This window comes from Trachypithecus francoisi, unplaced genomic scaffold (assembly GCF_009764315.1).
Source record: "Trachypithecus francoisi isolate TF-2019V2 unplaced genomic scaffold, Tfra_2.0 Lachesis_group6, whole genome shotgun sequence".
NCBI classification, from domain to species: Eukaryota; Metazoa; Chordata; class Mammalia; order Primates; family Cercopithecidae; genus Trachypithecus; species Trachypithecus francoisi.
The window spans coordinates 26,099,820-26,117,891 of NW_022681471.1; the positions used below are offsets into that span (position 1 = coordinate 26,099,820).

Consider the following 18,072-nt stretch of genomic DNA (forward strand, 5'->3'; position numbering starts at 1 on the left):
CATACATTTTAGGGAGACATAATACATCAATCGATATATGTAAGATTTACACTGGTTTGATCTGGAAAGGTGGAACAACTCAAGGGGTGGGGGCTTCTAGGTCATAGGTAGATTTTAAAATTTTCTGACTGGGAATTAGTTGAAAGAGTTGTTATCAGTAGAAAGGAATGTCTGGGTGGATAAGGGGTTATGGAGACCTAGGTTTTATTATGCAGATGAAGCCTTCAAGTAGCAGTCTTCAGAGAAAAAAAGATTATGTTTCTTATCAGACCTAAGGTCTGTGTTGATGTTAATGCTGGAGGGGTATAATGAGGCATGTCCAACCCCCTCTTCCACAATGGTCTGAACTAGATTTTCAGGTTAACTCTGGAATCCCCTTGGCTGAGAGGAGCCCATTCAGGTTGTCGGGGAGCCTTAGAATTTTACATTTGGTTTACATAACCAATCAGCTCTTATTTTCCATTGTTCTGTTTCCTTGTTTCCATCTTACAAAACTCACTGTTCTGCTATTGCCCAGTGGGAACTGAGACCAAATAAGAACTTCTGAATTCCATACTGAGACCAAAGAAGTACATTTACAATGATGACAGAGAGTGGAGTCATGGTGACAAGGCCCAAAATTTTGGTCAATTTCTAAAAATTAATAGGCTGACCAAAAGTAGGGAGTTGCTAAATTTGGGCTTTAGAAGCCTCCCAGTAAGTCCTTGTAAAGAACTACAACCTAACTTAGTATATAAACAAACTGAAAATCTGACTTAGAAATGTGTTTATAACCAATAGCTGAGGCTAAACCAATCACAGCTGCCAAGTGTCAGCCAATGGCAGGTGGCCAACTGTTCAAACTAGGTTCCATAAAGGCAAATCTAGGCTGCAACCAATGGAGCTGTCTCTGTATTTCACTTCTGTTTTCTGTATGTCACTTTCTTTTCTCTGGTTATAAATATAACCTGCAGATGTCATGTGGCAGAGCATTCTGAACCATTTTTGGTCCTGACTGCTGCCTGATTCTAGAATCTCAAACAAAAGCCAGTTAAGATCTGCAATCCTAGATGTGCTGTAATTTTGTCTTTTAACAGTTGGGTCCTGAAAAATGATGGCCTATTTAGCTGAAGTTAATTAAAAATCATTTAAGGTCATCATTGGTGTCATGCGCGTCCGTGTGAAGAGACCACCAAACAGGCTTTGTGTGAGAAACACGGCTGTTTATTTCACCTGGGTGCAGGCGGGCTGAGTCCGAAAAGATTCAGCCAAGGGAGATAGGGGTGGGGATGTTTTATAGGATTTGGGTGGGTAGTGGGAAATTACAGTCAAAGGGGGTTGTTCTGTTGCAGGCAGAGGCAGGGGTCACAAGGTGCTCAGTTGGGGAGCTTTTGAGCCAGGAGAAGAATTTCACAAGGTTAATCGCTCAGTTAATGTAGGGGAGTAACAAGTCACAATGGTGGAATGTCATCAGTTAAAGCAGGAACCAGTCATTTTCACTTCTTTATTTATTTATTTTTTATCATACTTTAAGTTCTAGGGTATATGTGCACAACATGCAGGTTTGTTACATAAGTATACATGTGCCATGTTGGTGTGCTGCACCCATTAACTCATTTACATTAGGTATATCTCCTAATGCTATCCTCCCCGCTCCCCACACCCCATGACAGGCCCCGGTGTGTGATGTTCCCCTTCCTGTGTCTTTTTAAAGTTTTCTTTGTGCTTTTCTAAACTTGGAATGGGAATTTAAAAAGAAAAAACACAGTGTCAGCCTGTGCATGTTAGTTTTCTTATACAGAATATTGCCATGATTTTCTTTCTCTTTGGAAGAGATCTAGAAAGTCACAGCATTTTGGATTTAGATTGTTTGGGTTTAATAAAGAGCACAAACCCAAAATAATTTTGTACAGTGTATTCTGACCAGAAGAATGCTTTAACTTACCAAAATTGTCTTGATAAAGCAGTAGAGCCAATCCTATGAATGAGTCTAGAAGGAACTGGGCTATGCTAGACTGGCCCCATTGCTCTTGCCAGAAGCTGAGAATTTCGTAGAATCCCCTTACTCTAGATAGTTTTAGGGTTAGCTTTTCTCAGTGAGATGAACTTACATGAGACTTGGAAAGCAGAACAAAAGTGGAGGTCAGTACCCTTCAAAGGACACAAAGATGCTTAGGTGCCTGGTGTGTCCCCGATTTTCCTCAGTCTTTTCCATTCCACATCCACTCATTCTGTGGACTGCTAGTCAACCAACTGGGGCTGCAAGCCTACTACTTGGTACTTGGCATCAGCGCTACCAAAGCTGTGGCTTCCATAAACCTTTCCACATGTCTCTCTTCACACACCAACTTTGGCAAGTGTATTAGTCTGCTCTCACACTACTGTACAGATACTACCCGAGACTGGGTAGTTAACAAAGGAAAGAGGTTGGACTCACAGTTTCGCACGGCTGGGGAGGCCTCAGGAGACTTACGATCATGGTGGAGGGGGAAGCAGCCACCTTCTTCACAAGGCGTCAGGAGAGAGTGAGTGTGTGAAGGAGGAACTGTCAAACACTTATAAAACCATCAGATCTCATGAGAACTCCCTCACTATCATGAGAATGACATGGAGGAAACTGCCTCCATGGTCCAATCACCTCCCACCAGGTCCCTCCCTCGACATGTGGGGATTATAGGGATTACAATTCAAGGTGAGATTTGGGTGGGGACACAGCAAAACCATATCAGCAAGCAGACATACAGATTCTTAGGTTTTCCAGCAAGTTCTGACCTGTCTGCCTATGTCAATGCCTCAAGTCAAAGTGCTAGGACTGTTCTTCTGATCTTCTGGTACCTGCCTTCCAGACCTTCACTTCCCAGTTTGTCACACATTTGTGTAACCTTGAATCCTGTATTAAACTCTGTTTCCCGAACACTTGTCTTGGCTCTGTTGTCTTCACTGGATTCACACTGATATACGCGGCAACCACAACCACTACTTCCACCCTGTTTATTATACTTGAGAAGACGGCATTGCAAGAAATAGACTTGCTTCTAATGTAGAACACTTTGGTAGGGTCTAGGGTGCTGCTGTTATAGTTGTTACATTCATTTCCATCAAGATACCCTGGGAAGCAACCCACTATCTTTGTCTATCTTGAGGCCAGAAAAGATAGATACCAACAGAGTCAAGCAAGAAGAAACCATTATCTAAAGGCACCTACATTCACTATTAAGGAAACTTTTGGACTGTGACACTTTTTTTTTTTTTTTTTTTTTGCCACGGGTTTTTTTTTTTTTTTTTTTGAGACGGAGTCTAGCTCTGTCACCCAGGCTGGAGTACAGTGGCGCGATCTCGGCTCACTGCAAGCTCCGCCTCCCGGGTTTATGCCATTCTCCTGCCTTAGCCTCCCGAGTAGCTGGGACTATAGGCGCCCGCTACCTCGCCTGGCTAGTTTTTTGTATTTTTTAGTAGACGGGGTTTCACCATGTTAGCCAGGATGGTCTCGATCTCCTGACCTCGTGATCCCTCCGTCTCGGCCTCCCAAATTGCTGGGATTACAGACTTGAGCCACCGCGCCCGGCCTTTGCCACGGGTTTGAAGAGAAATAGTTGGTGTCACTTCTTTTTTTTTTTTTTTTTTTTTGAGGCGGTGTCTCGCTCTGTCGCCCGGACTGGAGTGCAGTGGCCGGATCTCAGCTCACTGCAAGCTCCGCCTCCCGGGTTCACGCCATTCTCCTGCCTCAGCCTCCCGAGCAGCTGGGACTACAGGCGCCCGCCACCTCGCCCAGCTAGTTTTTTGTATTTTTTAGTAGAGACAGGGTTTCACCGTGTTAGCCAGGATGGTCTCGATCTCCTGACCTCGTGATCCGCCCGTCTCGGCCTCCCAAAGTGCTGGGATTACAGGCTTGAGCCACCGCGCCCGGCCACTTCTTCCTTTATTCATAACCAAATAAATAACCATCCTTTATTTTTCTCTAAGTGTGTTTTAGAGAATGCATACTTCAGTTGAAATCTGGATAAAGCCAAGGGAGAACTTAAATAGGCTGTTTTTAAGTTACTGCAGCCTGTAACAAAGACATATTCTATACCTGACTTTAGCCACCTTACGTTCAGAGGTCCCAAGTGACTGATTATTTTGTTGTAACCTGTCTATTTGTATATTTGATTTGTCCCCATTTTTCTTTTATTTCTGTTTAGGTAACCCTGTTTGCTATAATGAATTATTCCCTCCCACCATTATGCCTTCCCTTTGAGTCTCTTTCAGAACCAGTCATTTCACTTTAGATAGAAAGACTTTTCAGAATTGTGCTAAACTGGATGACAATCCCTGGGGTTCTTTTTCAGATCTATCTAAATCATGGGCTCACGACAATCGTTGTGAAGGCTGTGTGATCATTTCAGAACCTTTCATTGGTTTCAGGCTCCAGGTAACACTTTTTAATATATTTTCGGCATAAGTAAAATACTTTTGTTCTGTACACAATGGCAAATGTCATCAGAAGAAATTAGGTTCCGGAAAGAACTTCTAAAACAAGCAAATCATTGTATTACTCTTAAATTTTATTAACGTCTTCAGTTTGTGCGTCATTTAAAACGAGACATGTGCTTTAAAAAGCATTCTTATACATAAATAGACCAAGGAACAGTTAGGTTATTGATCCCTAAAACATGCACATCAATTTTATTCAGGTGTGTATAAGAAAGGGAAATAAGCTTGAAACCTTTTTCTTTGGATTAAAAACATTTGGAAATTATTCAGGAATGCCAAATGTTTTTCTGGAACAGATGTATTGTCCAATAGGAAATGCTGATGCAATTAAGAGGCATTGATAAAGAAGACTGGAGAAACATTTGTGCTATGCTAGATAAACAAGAAAAGAGTTCAAGTGGGCCTAAGATATATGTCAAATAAATGAATCAGATAGCATGAATTGACAGGTTTGGATGGAAGAACAGGTACCATGTGCTAGATTATGGGACACATATATGTTCAAGGCACATGACTAGGCTAAACAGGTGGCTAGATTCTACAGACTAATTTGTTCATTCATTGAGAAAGTGTAAAATGTAATATAATTTCAATTTAATGGCACTTATTGATAAATAAATGCAATTGGATCTAGGGTAGAAAAATGTCTTCCTTTCAGATACACACCAGAAATGCATACTAGATAAAAGATGCCAGTAGCGATATGATTACAGTCCAAGTTTCTTACACTGCAGTTAAATGGTTGTTAAACTGTTTTGTATTAATTCTATATGTCATACTGTCTATTCTCTTTCAAGTTTCACAAAAGAATTCATCAAAACTAGGCAGATTTAAGAATTTATTAAACCACAAAGAATGCTCAAATTATCATTCAACAGGAGTCAAGCCCAAACCCTAGAGTTGACTGCTGACCGTATTCGGTTTGGCCTTTTCCCAGAATGGAAACACTTTTCCATACTACCTCCCCTTTGCACAGCTAAAATGCTAGCACATCCATTGTGGTTCCCTTCTTTTTCTTTGGCAAGTCAGAGGAATTTACCTCCCCACTCCCTCTACTACATATTCTATTAGTGACATGATTTCCCTAAATATTCACAGAAGGAGGAGGAACACATTTAAAAAACTGCAACCTTCAACAATATTTAAACCTTCATCTTCTCAAATCAACTGCAATGGGAAAACAGAAGATATCAAGCTATCCACTGTATTGTGAATGATCAGCACACTGAACTTTATTCCTGAAAGGGAATATTAGGAGAACAAGGATAATTCTGTGTGCTTCTAATGGGCTAGCAAAATGCTCCCCATCTGAACATTTCTAACTGAAATAAGAATGTTTCATACTTTGTCTGAGCTCTTAGAAGCAAGCAGCACCAACGTCATTACAATTCCCCAAATCACAACTATTATCCATTTATATTGTTTTGAAGCACCTAAAACTTCTCAATAACAAAAGACATTAAGATGAGATGTTAGCAATACTGTCTCTTGAATACTTTTGTGTGCACATACAAAATTCCTCCACAGTTTTAGTAGATAGCTCATAAGACTAGTCGCGACAGCTTTGTGCAATTAAAAACAAAAATGTTGCTCTAAATAGATGACACTAGTAAACAAACCAAAGAAATAAACAAAGGCCTTTTTAAGGCTACTGCTGCAATGAATGGTTCGATCTGAAGTTCACGGGAATAAACTGGCTGATAAGACAAAGATAAACGTGGAGGCATGGAACAAGATTTTAAAAAGTGAGAAGAGGGTTGAAGAGATTGGCAGATACCATCTGTCAGTATGTGAAAGGCTTGAGTCACATGGATTGCTTTTAACTCCTTGTTCTCTCATATCCATGGTTAATGATAACTTTTTCTTTCTTATTTCTTCACACAGCTTGGCCATGTAAATCCACCACAGAGAGGTGAGACAATGATATAGATGAACACCTGGAGGGAGGAGGAGGGCAATTTTATTTTCTTGAATCCATCATGTTATTCTAAATAATATATATAGGCAAGTAGAACCTTATTAAGAAATGCTTCTGATTCCATTAGAGTAGCAGTTATGTAGCAATGGAACACACTAATCAAGTATTTTCCAAGACAGAAGTGTAGTTAAAATGGTCCTTTTTGGTGGCCAGGCGCAGTGGCTCAAGCCTGTAATCCCAGCACTTTGGGAGGCCGAGACGGGTGGATCACGAGGTCAGGAGATCGAGACCATCCTGGCTAACACGGTGAAACCCCGTCTCTACTAAAAAATACAAAAAACTAGCCGGGCGAGGTGGCGGACGCCTGTAGTCCCAGCTACTCGGGAGGCTGAGGCAGGAGAATGGCGTGAACCCGGAAGGTGGAGCTTGCAGTGAGCTGAGATCCAGCCACTGCACTCCAGCCTGGGCGACAGAGCGAGACTCCGTCTCAAAAAAAAAATTGTCCTTTTTGGTATAACTCACACCCACTTGAATTCTAGCGTTTCCTTCAGTGGGAGAGAAAGCAGTGGGGTTGTTGCTCTTCACTGGTAACTCAGCAGAATCAAGGCTAAATGAGCAACTCTCACTGATGTGTGATTAACAAGTCATAAAAAAAATCACAAATCAGCATAATTCTCCTGAACTATGCTTTCATTAATTATATTTTTAGGTTTTACACATGAACTTATTTGTGATTGATACAAGAATATATTTTAAAAGCCTGAGTAGAAGGCTTTCATCTATATCACTTACAGGAAAGGATACCGCTATGAACTGTTCAGTGGATAATGACACAATAATTACGATGACCAAAACAAAGAAAAGCAGATGACGTAAGTAACACTGCAAAAACACTGGTGCTATTACAGATGTGTTTGCTTTTTAATTTTAGATTATAATTTTAAATGATAAAACAGTCACTACTTGTTAACATTATCATATTACAAAAAAACAGATTTTAAACATTGGGTTCACTGCATTAGTCACTTTATTTTGCTTTAGTTTTTTTTTTTTTTTTTTTGAGGCGGAGTCTCGCTCTGTCGCCGGGACTGGAGTGCAGTGGCCAGATCTCAGCTCACTGCAAGCTCCGCCTCCCGGGTTTACGCCATTCTCCTGCCTCAGCCTCCGAGTAGTTTTATTTTTTATTTTTGTAGAGATAGGGTGTCACTATGTTGACCAGGATGGCTTCAAACTCCTGACCTCAAGCAATCCTCCCGCCTCAGCTTCCCAAAGTTCTGGGATTACAGGAATAAGCCACTATGCCTGGCTTTATTTTGCTTTAAATTGCAACTTCTTGAGAACTTTAAGGGACTGATTTCATTACTTGCAAGCTTGGAAAAGGATGCATTTATGAATTGCATACCCTTTGCTCCAAAAGTGAGCAAAGCATTTGCCTTGTAGGGAACTGTAAATATGGTCAGGGTTGGGGGGCAGATTATAGCAGATTCTGTTTATTAATGAATAGGTTGAACTTCTGACATCATATTCACACATACACAAGAAACAAATGTAAAGTTTACCAACTTGATGTAAAGACTATTTGTCACAGCTGTAATATAAAGATTTTTCAAGCTGATGTACATCTCGTTAGGTGACAACACCTTTTGGCAAAGATTGATATTGCATTTAGAGCTGTGCTCTGCATGTAGTAAGTCATCAGTAAAGATATTCTGAATTTAACAAAAATTCAGCTGCACAAATCAACCTAAACTCCCAGACCAAACAATAAGAAGCTAAGCTCAGGAGACTAAAATGTGATGTTAGAAAGAGAAGCCTGAGCAAGGAACCATTTAAGGCCATGACAATTACTTCCAGTATAAAATCTACAGATCTATGACTGCTCTTCTCTTTTACATAAATCCAACTGTCTAAGGCAGAGGACCCTTAAACTGTGGTCGAGGAGATGCAGGGTCAGAGGTATCTGCTTGGAGGTAACTTTAGGCTTCTGGACATGACTGGAGGATGGGGAGGAAAGGCAACCTTATCTGACTATGAACAAGGGAAAGCACCCCCCCACCCATTTAGCAATAGTTTTAAAAGTTGTGGTGTAGGACCTCTTTACACACTCAAAAATTACTGAGGACTTCAAAGAGTTCTTGTTTAAGGGGGATTATAATTATCAGCATTTGCCATATTAGAAATTAAAACTTTAAAAATACATAATTAATCTAAAAATAGAAACAACAAACCCATTACATATAAACAGAAACGTCTTTATTTAAAATAACTACATTTCTGTGATGTCAGTTTTATATGTCTCTTTATATATAGTAATTCTCAATAGGAAGGAGGGGTTTAAGTAGAGATATTTCCTATGTGACTTCCTAGGAAAGCCACTGCCTGGTCATGTGTTTCACTATTAAAAGACCTATGTAGCTCATTTCAGAGTGTTAATCATTGAGAGAGAATTCTAGTACCTAATTTCTTAGAGACTGAAAAATACAGCCGTACACTAAAAGGACAAAAACTTACAATTGATACGATGATGATAATGATCGTGAGCTTGAGGTTCTTCATACACATGGCTCGAGCGAGATTTCTGCTGGTAGTTTTGAAGGTGACAGACTAGAAAAGAGACAAGACTTGTTTAACCCCTGGCACTGACTACATGAATGATTTGCAAGAACAACCTGCGAACATTTTACTTCCATTAATTCTGTTTAAGTCCAATGATCTCTCTTTACAAGTAGAGACCGGCCATTCATACTCAATAGCTGCCAAAAGCAAGACTCTGCCAGGCCTATCACAAGCAGTATGAGCCCAGTTAAAAGGCTTCCCTCTTTTTTCTTCTCCACTGCAGCAATGCACATGATGTTGAGCACCAGAAGTGGTTCTTCCCCTAGTGGAAAAGCATTTTCCTCTCTATACTTCCAATAAGAAAGGCTCCTTTAAAGCCAGCTGACTGCAAGCACATTTGCCTATTCTGCCCAGTATAATTCTGGGGCTTTGAGCCATAAAAACCTGTTGGATTTCCGTAGGAAGATATGTATTTACTTTTGTGAGGGCCAAAACCCATAGAACATCATTCCTTCTGCTATCCATTTTCTTTTGCCTCATCAATCTCTCAGTATCTACCAAACGATCCCCACCAGGATACAAGGAGTTTAAAACAAAAAGGCAACCAATCAACCAACCAACAAAACTCCCTAATAATCCAGCAATTCCACTCTGGGTATGTACCCAACAGATTTATGCACAAATTCACCAAAAGACATATACAAAAATGTTCTGGACAGCACTACGTTTCATACCTTAAACTGGAAACCACCCAAATGCCCATCAACTGTACAATGCATAAATAAATTGTAGGAGAGTCATAACATGGTATACAATACAGCAATGACAATTCACAACCTACTACTACATTTACACAATTTACCACAGATGAATCTCATAAACATCATTTTGAGCAACAGAAACTTGACAAAACAGATAAAAGGGAAGTCTCTTCTGTATATATTATAATGTTCTTATCTCTTCATGAAGTGGAAAAATGCCACTTTAAGGGAGATTATAAATCAAAGATGTACTGTAAACCCTAAAGCAATCAGAAAATGACAAAATGGAGCTATAGCTAATAAACTGACAAAGGAGACATAATGGAGTAACAATGTACTAAATCCAATGGAAGGCGGAAAAAAGAGGGAACAAAGACTAGGTGGGACAAATAGGAAACAAACAGCAAGATGGCAGATTTTAAATTTTCTAACGAAGAAAACTGGAGGCCCAATCTGCTTTACTAGTAAATTCTTCCAAACATCTACGACAGATAATACCAATAGCACCTAAACTCAGAAAACAGAGAGGTTAACATTTCCCAACTTGTTTAATGAGGCCAGCATATTCCTGATACCAAAACCTAAAAACAAAAATAAATTACAGACCACTATCTATTATAACATAGATGCCAAATTCCTGAACAAAACAATAGCAAATCCAATAAAGTGTTATATAAGAAGGATAATAAGTCATGACCTTGCAGAAATACAAAGTTGGTTTAACATTCAAAAAGCAATGTAATTTGCCACACTAACTGAATAAAGGACAAAAACCAAACAAAAATCTCAATAAATGGAGAAAAAGCATTTGATAAAATCATGAATATAACTCTCAAATGAGGAATTAAAGGGAATTCTTCTACCTATTAAAGGGTACCTACAAAAAAATCTACAGTGAACCACAAACTTAACACTGAATTTATTTTTTTCAAAAAATATAGAATTTTTCCCCACTAGATGATCAACAGGCAAGGATGTTCACTGTTATCATTTGTATTCAGTATTGTGTAGAAGGTTCTAGCCAGAATAAGGCAAGGAAAATAAAAGGCAGCAATGTACAAAGCAGTAACCAGAACTGGTAAATGAATTTTTCTAAGATTGCAGGATAAAAACAAGGTCAATATACAATACCAACTTTCTTTCCATATACTAGCAATAAAGAATTAAAAACAAAATTTCAAAATTTGTTACACAATACAAAAGCATGATATTCTCAAGGGCAAATTTAACAAATATGTGCAAGACCTGTACATCAAAAACTAAAAAATACTGCTGAGAAAAATTTTTTAAATCCTAAGCAAAAGCAGAGACATGTCATGTTCACGGACCAAAAAACTCTATACTGTCAAGATACCAATGTTCCCTAAATTGACCTATATATTAAATGCAGTCACAAAGATACACATTGTTGTGGGGTTGAGAGATGGAAAACAAGCTTATTCTAAAACATACATGGAAATGCAAAGCACCTAAAAGAGTGAAGACAATATTGGACAAGAATAGTTGGAACACTTACACTACTTAATTTCAAGAATTCTATAAAGTTATAGTAATCAACACTGCGTGGCACTGGCATAAAGGTAGACAAACTGACCAACGGAACAAAATAGAGAATCCAGAAATAAAGCCCCACAGAGAAGAACGGATAAACAAATTGTGGTAGATTTGTATAATGGAATAATACAAAACAACAAAAAATAAGTGATAACTATAATTTAAAAAGTGGATGAATCTCACAGGCATAATGGTGAGTGAAAGAGGCCAGAGACAAATTTCAAGAACAGGCAAAATACTATCTATGGTGATATAAGTCAGAAACATAATTACATCTATTGGGGATTATTAACTGGAAGCGGTATGAGGCAGCCTTCTGGGGTGTTGGAAATGTTTTCTATCTAGATCTGGGTGGTGGTTACAGGGTATAGATACACATGAAAAATAACTGAGCTATAACTTAAAAGTAGTACACTTGATACAATTTGCTGCATATATGTTATTCTACCATAAGAGAGATACCTGTTAGTTCATTAGTACCTTCTGTTGTTTTCAGTCATGAAGTCAACAAAATTAAGACTTTTATTTGGAAAGTACAGATTATACTAGTATTGGTCAAAGACAGACTATTCCAGCTAAGCAGGGTAATCCTCAAGAATTAAGAATAACTAAGAGACAGTCTGGAAGTATCAAAGATATTGTTCTGCAGATCTGGAATCAGATACTTCTCTGTTTTCTTTCCCCCCCAGCAATGGGTCACAAAGTGAGATCTAGAATCCAGGTGTTTTGACTTCCTGTAAGGTACCATCCTTCCTCCAATTACCACATGCTTTGATGAAAAAACTGTTTATAAACTCCTAGAAACCTGATAGTAGACCATATATCCTAAAACCTGCTGCTAATAGATGTCTCTGTAAAATTAACAATAACGACGAACATTTAAATAGCTCTTACTATGTATCAAATACTGTGTTAGGCACTCTACATGCATTATCTGATTTAATCCTTAAAATGTTCTGAAGTGGGTACATCTTCGTTTTACAGAAGATGATGACTGAGGCACAAATAGGTTAAGTCATTTGCCTAAGGTCACACAACTAGTAAGTAGCAGAGGTGGGATTCAAATCCAGGCAACCTGATACTAGAGCTTGTGTTCTTAACCACTACAATCCAGCTGTCAGTCACAACGAACATAATCAATCACTGTTTTGTTTCAAGGTGTAAACCTGTACTGTACATTTAAATTTATAATTGTGTAGACCCAAATCGTAGCTAATCTCTGTCCTCCTTCTGTTCACCATACGTCATTTTTCCTTAAAACTTTCATTCACAGTAACTGCTTTGAAAATGTGAGGACATATGGAACCATAGTATAAGCAACTCACAAGGACACACTGTCTCCTTTAAGGCTTATTTATTGGCCCTTTCCAATCCATGTCTCTTGATTGATACAAGGCAAGATGAAACTATCAGTATAAGCAAGAAAGTGAATTGTCCAGTTTTCAGGATTCATATTGGGTCACAAATGCCTTGCACATTTGTTTCATGTTTTACAAATTTGTAAAGTGAACAGACTGGTACATGCAGTTGAGGTGCTAAATTATATAGGCCTCAATCCAAAGCTTTAGAAAATTGTTTCTGTATACTAAGTATGTTTTCTAAACCAAAGCTATCTTAATGGCTATTAGGGGATGATGTTTTTTTTTTCTGTGCCTCACTGTTATCCTCATTATTACAAAGTAATCACATAATGGAAATGAGAAAGGAAAAAAAAAAAACCCCAATTTTTGAATTCAAGGCATTTCCCAATTATGTTAGCCATCATCCATACTTTCTCCACTTTACATCCTGAGAAATATTATCAGATTCCACACTTACAGAATCCACGAGATTTTCTGTTTTGTCAATCAATAATTCCAATCTTTCTCCTCGCTGAGCTACCAGATCTGAAAATATTGGAAAAATAGAAAAGGTCAAGTTTTACATTACATATGTGCTATCGTTATCTTTGTTTTAATTCAAATCTGATATAACTTACAACTGGTATTCTTGACAGCTCATATTTACTACAGAAGTACTTATGCCTTTAAGTATATGCATGCAGAATAAAATAAATTTTTTTACAAAATAAATTTTTTAAAATATAACTTAATGAATACACTGTCTTGGGGCCAAAGGACAGGCATGCTTCACCCACTGGTGACACCACTCGAAAACAAGGACTAGTCCACCTGGAGTCCCATGCCCAGCAAAACTTCACCACAGCCTCTATAACAACTACACCCTGAGCCACTAAGAAAAATACAGACATGGTTGATGCTGTTTATAGCTAAAGAAATTATACAAACTACACTACTGAATGTACCCATAATCAAAGTCAAAGTGCCCTGCCCAACCAACACCATAGATACATCCTCAGGAAAAAGTCCTTGCATATTAAAGCAAATCTAAAAATTGGAAGAAGTGACCATAGAAATATTATTAACAACTATACGCTAATAAACTGGAAAACCTAGAAGAAATGGATAAATCCAGGACACATGCAACCTACCAAGACTGAATCAGGAAGAAATAGAAAACCTGAACAGGCCAGTAATGAGTAATGGGATTGAATCAGTAATAAAGTCTCCCAACAAAACCAAAACAATGCCCAGAATCAGCTGGCTTCACTGCAGAACTCCATGCAACTTACAGAGAAGAACTAACATCACTTCTCAAACTATGCCAAAAAGTTCAAGAGGAGGGAATTCTCTCTAACTCATTCTATAAGGCCAGCATTACCCTGATACCAAAACCTGACAAGGACTCAACAAAAAAACAAAACTGCAGGATAACATCCCTGATGATCACAGATGCAAAAATCCTCAATGAAATACTAGCAAACCAAATCAAACATCACATCAAAAAGATAATACACCATGATCAAGTGGGATTTATCCCAGGGATGCGATGATGATTCAATGCATGCGAATCAATAAACATGAAACATTCCATCAACAGAATGAAGAACAAAAGCCACATGATCACCTTAATAGATGCAGAGAAAGCATCTGATAAAAAAAGCATGTGATAAAATTCAACATCTCAGGGTGGTTGGCAAGATGACCAAATAGGAACAGCGCTGGTCTGCAGCTCCCAGTGAGATCAATGAAGAAGGTGGGTGATTTCTGCATTTCCAACCGAGGTACCCGGTGCATCTCATTGGGACTGGTTAGACAGTGGGTGCAGCCCACAGAGGGCAAGCCAAAGCAGGGTGGGGTGTTGCCTCATCCAAGAAGCACAAGGGGTCGGGGAACTCCCTCCCCTAGCCAAGGGAAGCCGTGAGGGACTGTGCCATGAGGAACGGTGCACTCCGGCCCAGATACTACGCTTTTCCCACAGTCTTCGCAATCTGCAGACCAGGAGATTCCCTTGGGTGCCTATGCCACCAGGGCCCTGGGTTTCAAGCACAAAACGGTGGTCATTTGGGCAGACACTGAGCTAGGTGCGGGAGATTTTTTTCATACCCCAGTGTTACCTGGAACGCCAGCGAGGCATAACTGTTCACTCCCCTGGAAAGGTGGCTGAAGCCAGGGAGGCAAGTGGTCTAGCTCAGCATATTCCACACCCACGGAGCCCAGCAAGCTAAGATCTACTGGCTTGAAATTCTTGCTGCCAGCACAGCAGTCTGAAGTTGACATGGGACACTCGAGCTTGGTGAAGGGAGGGGTGTCTGCCATTACTGAGGCTTGAGTAGGCAGTTTTCCCCTCACTGTGTAAACAAAGTGGCCAGAAAGTTTGAACTGGGCAGAGCCCACCGCACTTCCCCAAAGTCGCTGTAGCCAGACTGCCTCTCTGGATTCCTCCTCTCTGGGCAGGGCATCTCTGAAAGAAAGGCAGCAGCCCCAGCCAGGGGCTTATAGATAAAACTCCCATCTCCTTGGGACTGAGCACCTGGGGGAAGGGGTGGCTGTGGGCTCAGCTTCAGCAGACTTAAACGTTCCTGCCTGCCAGCTCTGAAGAGAGCAGCGGCTCTCCCAGCACAGCACTCAAGCTCTGCTAAAGGACAGACCGCCTCCTCAAGTGGGTCCCTGAGTTCCGTGCCTCCTGAATGGGAGGTATCTCCCAGCAGGGGTTGACAGACATCTCATACGGGAGTGCTCCGGCTGGCATCTGGCAGGTGCCCCTCTGGGATGAAGCTTCCAGAGGAAGGAACGGGCAGCAATCTTTGCTATTCTGCAGCCTCCGCTGGTGATACCCACGCAAATAGGGTCTGGAGTGGACCTCCAGCAAACTCCAGCAGACCTGCAGCAGAAGGGCCTGTTAGAAGGAAAACTAACAAACAGAAAAGAATAGCATCAACATCCACAAAAAGGACGTCCACACAGGTCCTGCAGGTCACCAACATCAAAGACCAAAGGTAGATAAATCCACGAAGATGAAGAAAAACCAGTACAAAAAGGCTGACAATTCCAAGAGAACAAACTGGATGGCGAATGACTTTGACGAATTGACAGAAGTAGGCTTCAGAAGGTGGATAATAACAAACTCCTCTGAGCTAAAGGAGCATGTTCTAACCCAGTGCAAGGAAACTAAGAACCTTGAAAAAAGGTTAGAGGAATTGCTAACTAGAATAACCAGTTTAGAGAAGAACATAAATGACCTGATGGAGCCGAAAAACACGGCACAAGAACTTTGTGAAACATACACAAGTATCAACAGCTGAACGGATCAAGTGGAAGAAAGGATATCAGAGATTGTAGATCAACTTAATGAAATAAAGCGTGAAGACAAGATTAGAGAAAAGATAATGAAAAGGAATGAACAAAGGCTCCAAGAAATATGGGACTATATGAAAAGACCAAACCTATGTTTGATTGGTGTACTTGAAAGTGACAGGGAGAATGGAATCAAGTTGGAAAACATTCTTTAGGATATTATCCAGGAGAACTTTCCCAACCTAGCAAGACAGGCCAACATTCAAATTTGGGAAATACAGAGAACACCACAAAGATACTCCTCGAGAAGAGCAACCCCAAGACACATAATCGTCAGATTCACCAAGGTTGAAATGAAGGAAAAAATGTTAAGGGCAGCCAGAGAGAAAGGTCGGGTTACCCACAAAGGGAAGCCCATTAGACTAACAGCGGATCTCTCAGCAGAAACCCCACAAACCAGAAGAGAGTGGGGGCCAATATTCAACATTCTTAGAGAAAAGAATTTTCAACCCAGAAATTCATATCCAACCAAACTAAGCTTCATAAACGAAGGAGAAATAAAATCCTTTACAGACAAGCAAATGCTGACAGATTTTGTCACCACCAGGCCTGCCTTACAAGAAGTCCTGAAGGAAGCACTAAATATGGAAAGGAAAAACCAATACCAGCCACTGCAAAAGCATACCAAACTGTAAAGACCATCAACACTATGAAGACACTGCATCAACTAACGAGCAAAATAACCAGCTAGCATTATAATGACAGGATCAAATTCACACATAACAATATTACCCTTAAATGTAAATGGGCTAAATGCCTCAAATAAAAGACATAGACTGGCAAATTGAATAAAGAATCAAGACCCATCTGTGTGCTGTATCCAGGAGACCCATCTCACGTGCAGAGACACACATAGACTCAAAATAAAGGAATAGAGGAATATTTACTAAGCAAATGGAAAGCAAAAAACAAACAAACAAACAAACAAAAAGCAGGGGTTGCAATCCTAGTCTCTGATAAAACAGACTTTAAACCAACAAAGATCAAAAGAGACAAAGAAGGACATTACATAATGGTAAAGAGATCAATGCAACAAGAAGAGCTAACTATCCTAACTATATATGTGCCCAATACAGGAGCACCAGATTCATAAAGCAAGTTCTTAGAGACCTACAAAGAGACTCAGACTACCACACAATAACAGTAGGAGACTTTAACACCCCACTGTCAATATCAGATCGAGAGAGAAAATTAACAAGGATATTAAGGACTTGAACTCAGCTCTGGACCAAGAGGACCTAATAGACATCTACAGAACTCTCCAAGCCAAATCAACAGAATATACATTCTTCTCAGCACCACATCACTCTTATTCTAAAATTGATCACATAAATGGAAGTAAAACACTCCTCAGCAAATGCAAAAAATGGAAATCATAACAACAGTCTCTCAGACCACAGTGCAATCAAATTAGAACTCAGGATTAAGAAAATCAAAACTGCACATGGAAAATGAACAATCTGTTCCTGAATGACTACTGGGTAAATAATGAAATCAAGGCAGAAATAAATAAGGTTTTTGAAACCAATGAGAACAAAGACACAACGTGCCAGAATCTCTGGGACAGAGCTAAAGCAGTATTGAGAAGGAAATTTATAGCACTAAATGCTCACAGCAGAAAGTGGGAAAGACTCAAAATCGACACCCTAACATCACAATGAAAAGAACTAGAGAAGTAAGAGCAAACAAATTCAAAGCTAGCGGAAGACAATAACTAACTAGGATCAGAGCAGAACTGAAGGAGACAGAGACATGAAAAACCCTCCAAAAAGAATCAATGAATCCAGGAGCTGTTTTTTGAAAAGATTAACAAAACAGACTGCTAGGAGACTAATAAAGAAGAAAAGAGAAAAGAATCAAATAGACACAATAAAAAATGATAAAAGGGATATCACCATTGATCCCAGAGAAATACAAACTACCATCAGAGAATACAATAAACACCTCTTCGCAAGTAAACTAGAAAATCTGGAAGAAATGCGTAAATTCCTGGACACATAGACCCTCCCAAGACTAAAAGCAGGAAGAAGTAGAATCCCTGAATAGAACAATAACAATAACAAGTTCTGAATTTGAGGCAGTAATAGCTTACGAACCAAAAAAAGTCCAGGACCAGAAGGATTCACAGCCGAAT

At 39.6% G+C, this 18,072-nt stretch overlaps 1 protein-coding gene across 2 annotated transcripts in view; it reads right to left on the minus strand.

Annotated features, from left to right (window-relative positions):
• Nucleotides 1–4,502: 4,502 nt before the first annotated feature.
• The window catches only part of VAMP7 (vesicle associated membrane protein 7), a 42,082-nt gene continuing 28,512 nt past the window's right edge, over nt 4,503–18,072 (minus strand). For both annotated transcript variants that reach the window (XM_033200981.1, XM_033200982.1), the window contains exons 6-8: nt 13,060–13,127; nt 8,882–8,974; nt 4,503–6,389 (exon numbers count right to left, since the gene is read on the minus strand). In XM_033200981.1, coding sequence (XP_033056872.1) covers nt 6,321–6,389; nt 8,882–8,974; nt 13,060–13,127 — 230 coding nt within the window. In that variant the 3' untranslated portion in view covers nt 4,503–6,320. The remainder of the gene's footprint in view (nt 6,390–8,881; nt 8,975–13,059; nt 13,128–18,072) is intronic.